At 37.9% G+C, this 7,500-nt stretch overlaps 1 protein-coding gene across 2 annotated transcripts in view; it reads right to left on the bottom strand.

Moving 5' to 3' along the window:
* LOC121961348 (CD9 antigen-like) overlaps positions 1–7,411 on the bottom strand; it is a 14,025-nt gene extending 6,614 nt beyond the window's left edge. For both annotated transcript variants that reach the window (XM_042511297.1, XM_042511299.1), the window contains exon 1: positions 7,227–7,411. In XM_042511297.1, the coding sequence (XP_042367231.1) occupies positions 7,227–7,283 (57 nt within the window). In that variant the 5' untranslated portion in view covers positions 7,284–7,411. The remainder of the gene's footprint in view (positions 1–7,226) is intronic.
* Between the last annotated feature and the right edge of the window lie 89 nt (positions 7,412–7,500).

The following is a 7,500-nucleotide window of genomic DNA, read 5'->3' as shown; positions in this document are numbered from 1 at the left end:
AATAAAATAAAATAAAATAAAAAATAAAATAAAATAAAATAAAATAAAATAAAATAAAATAAAATAAATAAAAATTTCATTAAATTCAATTAAATCACATATTTTAAGACAACTGTTCACATATTAATCCACATTATAATTTCAGGTCAAACAGCTACGTCCCGAATCAGCACCGAACTCTCTGAGGGTACACACCAAACCCGACCAGAGGAACCTGATCAGCCAGCAGCTTTTCTTAAAAACCGGCCCATCAACATCAGCTCAGCCACATTTACATTTGTTTCAGTGTTGCTTAACCCTCAGAAACCTGAGAAAACTGGTTTGATTTCCCAAAAAACAAACAAACATGGAAAACAGGCAGAGTCAGTGCGCAAGACATTACCCCCAAAATTATCAGAATATGAATAAGACAAGAAGAAGACGAGGAAGATGGAAAAAACGAAGATAACAAAGAGGACGACAAAAAGGACGATAATTTCAAAGGTTTAAATGTTTGTGAAGGCGCCTGAACGCAGCAGAAAAGCGACCTCGATCCAGGTTTCAAATGATTCATTTGCATTTTCTAATAAAACTAATTTTATTATTCTTATCTAGTTTTCTTATCGTTTTGCGTGACGGGAGACTGGCATTTTAGGAATATCACGGTATAGTATAAACCGCTGTGTTTTTACCGTGTAAATGACAAACTTCTTAAAGGTTTCTGAATGAAAGAAAAATGTTCACCACAATGAGACGGTAGATTTTATTTTTTGGTGTATTTATTTTGTAGTGTTTTGTGATTCTCTTATTTTGGAAAAACACTGAAAACTTAAAAACTGAGTTTATTCACGATCACGTATCCAGAACTCATGAACACGTTATTAAGTCAATAACCCTGAGAGCAGACGTGTGTGTGTGTGTGTGTGTGTGTGTTCACTGCAGTAATGACCCTCAGACTTGACTCACTATCTCCTCAGCAACCACTAAACTCAAGTTTACATCAACACTTTTTCACCACCCAAATATCTCCCGTCACATCCCGCCGCACGCCGCTGACGTCGGCGTTGTTGTGCAACAGGACACACAAACGCCTGAGACGAGGCTTCCAGCTCCCTGTCAGCACTGTGTCCCAACACGTCCTCAGGACGCCTCCTGCTGCCGTCTGATGACTGTGACTCACAACAACGTGCACACACACCAACACACCAGCGTGCACACACACCAACACACCAGCGTGCACACACACCAACACACCAGCGTGCACACACACCATCTGTGATGAACCAGCAGCTGAATTTTCGTCACTAACTTGTTTTTATTGACTGTTAATAGAAAAATGCTGTAAAACTACAGAAAGGCAAAGGGGAAGGCATGTCAAATAATGTTTTAAGCACTGAGGTGGGGACCATGTTAAGTAAATATGATTGTATCTTAAATTTATTTTACTACCATTTTTAAAAAAAGAAAACATGGTTGCAGCTGGTTTGGAGGGCATGTTTTTGCATTAAAAAAATTGATGTCACTTTTTCTTTACAAAATTTGGGCGCTTTAAACTCATTTGTTCATTATTTTTCTTTGGGGTTATTTTTAAGGTGTTTGGAGGGCAATTTTTTCTTTCTTTTTCTGATGATTTAAAAAATAAATACATTTTTCTTTAAAAACTTTGGGTCATTTTTTTGAAGGAAAGATGTTTGGAATGCATTTTTATTTTAACTGTTGATTTAAAAAAAAAAGGTAATTTATTTTTCTATCAAATTGTTTGGTGCCTTTTAAAGAAATAATTTTGGCAATTTTTTTTCTTTCTTTCTTTAAAATTTTTGGGTGATTTTATGTGTTATTATACAGGTTTGTGAAACAAAATTCCATAACTTTTCAGAAAATTGTCAGGGTGTATATTTAGTTTTTACAAAACTTTTCCAGACCTGGAAATTGCTATTTACAAATTCCATTACTTTTTAAAATTCTCTATTTTTCTGATTCACACAGTCACTGTAGTTTCTTCTCCACTGCAACAGCATCTGAGGCTTATGGGTACTGTAGTATTTAGAGCACTGTACCAAACTGTCACAAAGCATGACTCTCAGGAGCTGACTTAAAAGTAAATCATCATTAGAAGTCTTTAAATAATATCCTCAATGTTACCGAACACAGAAATATGGGACTGTCCGGGACAGCTGAACCAGAATTTTAAATTCCTCTTAAGGAATATAAATATCTGTGACTTGAATGTGATGAAACATCCCGATACAGTACAAGTTAACAACCAACTCTCTTTAGAGTGAGAGTCCTTGAGGCAAAAAAAGTCTTTACGGTCTAATTCGACTCTCGGTCACACCTACAGATCAGTCAGCACGACTCCGTAAACTGTGACTAAACTCTGAGTTCAGACGGAGACACGCCTCGTCGTCCATCACGACCGTCACACGCAGCTTCAAACTGCTTCACTTCTGTCCAGCTGAGACTTACTGCGACTCTGCAGTCGATCTAAAGCCGTGTTCAATGTACACTAACAACACGCTTTCAGATATATCACAGTACATTCAGTGTGCATGTGCACACTGAACCTGCAGTTCACACACACAGAGCACAACGTGGAAAGTCAACACTAACTGCTGGGTTAATTTTTTTTTACTCATTATTAACCCTTTAAAACCTAAGAAAAATTACCTCAACTTTCAAAAACATGGAAAGAAGGCAATGAGCAACTTAACAAACGCGCCCCCCAAAAGAAGCAAGAAATTATTAAACATTTTCAAGAGAATTATTACCTGAAAATAAGCAAAAACTAAAAAAGGAGAAACATAAAAAAACAGAAATAAACAAAAAATTGACCTTAAGAAACTGTTCTAAAAATACAACTATATACACACACAGACACACATTTATAGATTTTTTTGACAATTTCTAATAATCTCTTTACTGCTCAAATGTCTTTTTTTAATCCACAACACAAAAGTAATCACTTTACGGTCACAGACACCAGAAAACATTATACATAAAAAGTGACTAATTAACTAACTTCTTTCTCTCTTTAAAAAAAAATAATTTAAGTCATTTTCTCGTCACCTTTTCTGATTTCTTGCAGTTTGTGTTTTTTTGAAAAGCATCTGAACGCAGCACAACAAAACCTTTGTCGCTCCAAGTTTCAAAGGGTTAACTAGCTGGAATCAGAGGATTTTGACTTCATTCATAAAAATGATCTAAATCAATGAATTAATCATCAAATTATTTGACATTAAATTTAGAAGTTAAGATCTATTTGATGAATTATTGCAGCCGCAGTACGTTGCAGCGGTTAAAGTGAACACAGCGTAACGTCGCGCGTGGACTGGGCGGTTTTGTCGGTGTCATCATGAACGTGACTTTGCTGCGGGTGAAATTAACTAACAAAGATTTTCCGCTGGCTCTTCGAACTTTTATCTCTCTCATCTTTCTGACTTTCCCACCGTGACACCAGCGGTGACGGACGCCTGCTCAGGGGACGGTGAACTGGGAGTGACCCGTCTGGTGAAACCTGTTCTTTCACATTTTAACAGGAATCTTACAAATGAAAAATCACACATTTCAACATTTTATTCTAAAACACGCAGGAAGCACATGGAGCTCTGAGCTGAGCCCCAAACTCTTCACCTTTATTTTTTTATATCTGCACACGACACGCAGTCCTCAGACAGCCAGGAGCTGCTCTGCAGCACAAACACCCTGATCTGCCCGGGGGCCACTTCTGTCAAATGACCGGGGGGCCGGGGGCCAGTCGCAGCAACCCCATAGGCCTACATGTCTTTAGGAGTTAAGCACATTTCAAGTATTTTAGGACATTTCTCAGATTTCAGTATGTTTCCAGGATTTAAGTATTTTTCTAAGATTTTAGGACGTTTTGAGGAGTTTAGGAAGTTTCTGTGATTTTAGGATTTTTCTCTACTTTTAGGACGTTCCTCATATTTTATGATGTTTTAAGATTTCAGGACATTTCTCTGATTATAGGACATTTCTAGCATTTTAGGACATCAGTGTCTCAGCTGTGTCCTCCTCTGGCTCTTTTTTTCATCAACAAGCTCTATGTTGATGCTGTTTTATGTCTCTGACACCTTATGGAGACTAAAAGGACAAAAACTATTCACAGAGTCAATCACTTTATTTTTATTGTGAATTATAAAATATTTGGGGGGGCCACCAGAGACCCTATCAGGGGCCAGATTTGGCCTGTGGGCCGTAAGTTGAGTCTCACTGTTTTAAGAGACGCCACACTAAGCGACCACTCCCTGTTTGACCTGCTGCTTTCTTCCAAACATAATAAGATCCGACACTAATAGACTGAGGAGAAGTTTTTTATCCAGACCTGCGTTTTCCATCATGACCGCCCTGCACAACCACACAGCATCTTACAGGAAGTACGAGCGCACGCCCTCCGTCACTGCAACCACAGACACACACTACAAACAACACTGATCCTCTGGCTGCACGTGCACCACTGTCACTTTTTAAACTTTACGCTGCTGTTACTGCTGCTTTCATTTATCTTTCATTTCAGTACAGGCAACATCAAGAAGACATGACAAATTTCTACACAAGTGTGCTGAAAATAAAGATATTTATTCACTCTGTGCTGTAACGTCTGGAGCCAGATACATGAAACTGTAGATCCTTGACTAAACCGTGTGTACGCAAACATGCAGGCACATTATTATAAAAAAGATAAAAGTTTCCGTTTGAGAAAAGGCGCATGCATGTTTTTTGTGCGTTCACGTTGTTTATGCATCAGCTGATACAGCGGCCTGCAGAGCTGCTCATATTTGCACAAATGTCATTTTAAGCCAAATATTCAGCCCTGCTAAACACACAAAGTTCTCTCTATCTTACGGGTATTCATGGAGTGCCGAAGAGGCCATGGAGACTTAATTTAGTTTATCATTTGACATAATGTTTTCATTGTGTGCATTCAAACGTCTGAAACTAGAAGAAAATATTTTTTCACAGGAAAAAAATCAGCAACTTTGGGAGAAATGTCCCTCAAGCTGCAAGGAAAAGTTGATGAGGTAATGATCCAAAAATTAGATATGATCAAAAAACAAGGGCAAAAATGTCCAGACAAATGTATAATTCTCTATTTTGTATATAAAATTGTTACTGAAAAAAAAACAACTAAAAAAACAAATGTATTACATTATCTGTTTTTAGCACTTTCTTGAGATTTTTATTTTCTTTATTTTTTTTAAATTACATTTTCTTTAATTATTTTATTTTTCACAAAATTATTGAACATTTTTAGGGCATTTCTTTTAACGTGGCTCATCGCCACTTTTAAAAACTTGGCAATTTGCTCAAGTTTCAAAAGAGAAAAACAGGAAGCGTGAGTCCTGAATGATGGATGGATATTGGTGTTAATGTGCAGCAAACCCTCTGAGGACAGTTTGTGTGTTTGTGTCGTCAAGGCAACAACGAGCTGGTTTAATTGTCCTGGAAAAAACCGCTGTTACCTAAAGGCCGACGCCTCCGACTCTGCAGCAACATCAGCACCACAAACACAAAAACCTCGTCAATTATTGCTGAGATGTTGTGCTGCTTTTAAAAGCTTCAACGAAAGTGCACAAACATCACAAACGAGACACGTTTCTAGTAAAGGAAATATCCTCTGTGGCTTTGTGGGAAATGTAGTCTTTTAGACACAGACACAAGGAGCCCGATCTGTCTACAGCGCAGCCAGGAGAGTTTGAGAATAAATAAATTTAATCTGATGTTGATGCCTCTCTTTGCATCGCCCTGAGAGCAAAGACTGTCAAAACAGTGATTAAACACAGACCGACAGTCCGTGTGTTCCTCTGACGCCGTAAACAGACCACAGAGATTAAACAGGGTTCACACACATTTTTACCTCTACATTTCCAGGACTTTTCCAGGACTTAATGACCAAATATTCTCTGAAACGACCACAAATACTCTTCATCTGTTCTTTTCCATTACTACATAATATGGTGCAAAAAGGGGGAGGCATGTCAAATCATTTTTCAAGCACTTATGTTTTTAGGGGAGGGGCATCTAACTTTAACTTTACTGCTGTTTTTTTTAAAAAAGAAAACATGCATTGTTTTCTTAAAAGAAAAAGTTTGCTTTATTTCCCTAAAATTTATTGGTGAATTTTTTTTTTTTTTTTAAAGGCCATTCATTTTTTCCTTCAAATTTTTTGGGGGGGTGATTTTTGAATAACAATACTGTGAATTATTTCTTTGAACTTTTTTGGTGATGTATTTTTCAAATTTTTGGTGATTTTCAAAGAAAAACTTTTTTTTTTTTTTTCCTTAATAATTTTTGGTGATTAAAGACTATCTTTTCTCTTTTTTTTCTTTAAAACTTTTTGGCAAAAAATTTGATGGTCATTTTTTGTCTTCCAAAATATTTGGTGATTTTTAATGAAAAAACAAAAGTCTCATTTAACAAATGGCTGTTTTATTTATTCTAAAACTGTTTTTGGTAATTTTTAAAGAAAACCCTCCCAACCTGCTGGCCCACAAATGTCCAACAGTCCTCGAACACATTAAGTATTATTAAACAGGTTCGTGAAACACGGTATATTTAGTTTTCCAACATTTTTCCAGGCCTGAAAAATTGCCATTTGTAAATTCCATGACTTTTCCAGGATTATTAAGACCATACAAACACTGAAGAACAGCAGATTTCACATTCAGTTTATATTAAACTGTGTGGGAAACATTTTGTTCCTCCAGCAAGGAACACCACGTGTTTTACTATCATGCCAGGCACTGTTTTGTCAGAGTGCACACACACACACACGCACATGCACACGCACACACACACACACACACACACACACACACACACACACACACACACACACACACACACACACACACGCACACACACACACACACACACACACACACACACACACACACACACAGCAGGTGAATTTACTCACACAATCAACCTGTAACTCTCACCACAAGGAGCATTTTCAGGCCAAAAAAGGTTGTTTTTTCTTCGAATATTGATTCATTAGTTGGTTTGAATCAAAATTTACACTCCAGAAAACACAAATTAAGCAGCCTTTCAAATCAAACACACAAACTCCTCAAACTAAAAACAACTGAGCGCATGTTCACTTCTCTTGTCACTTAAACCAGTTTTAACCCTTAATGGAGGAAGCAGCAAAACGCCTTCAAACAGCAGCAGGAAATCACCACGAGTGTCACGTATCAGCCGCAGCCGGCCGTGTGTCTCTGACTACATACCCAGAAGAGAAAGTTGAAAACAAACACCAGGTATTTGATACACTGCAGTGCCCCCATGGCTCCTGTTCAGCACAGTCTTTCTATGAAGGAAATCCAAACGTGAGACGCCTCTGAGCGGGACTTAAACCGTCGTCTTTGTGAGACAAACAGGACAAAGTGAGAACAAGAAGATTTCTTCTGTGAGCCACTCCCTGCTCAGCTCACCTGGGTATACTTAGGAAGTCAGGGGGAGGAGACAGGAGGTGAGGGAGGAGACAGGAGGTGAGGGAGGAGA

The sequence above is a fragment of the Plectropomus leopardus genome, chromosome 22, assembly GCF_008729295.1.
Source record: "Plectropomus leopardus isolate mb chromosome 22, YSFRI_Pleo_2.0, whole genome shotgun sequence".
NCBI classification, from domain to species: domain Eukaryota; kingdom Metazoa; phylum Chordata; class Actinopteri; order Perciformes; family Serranidae; genus Plectropomus; species Plectropomus leopardus.
Note: the sequence above shows the minus strand (reverse complement) of the source record. Positions and strands in the feature narration are given on the sequence as shown.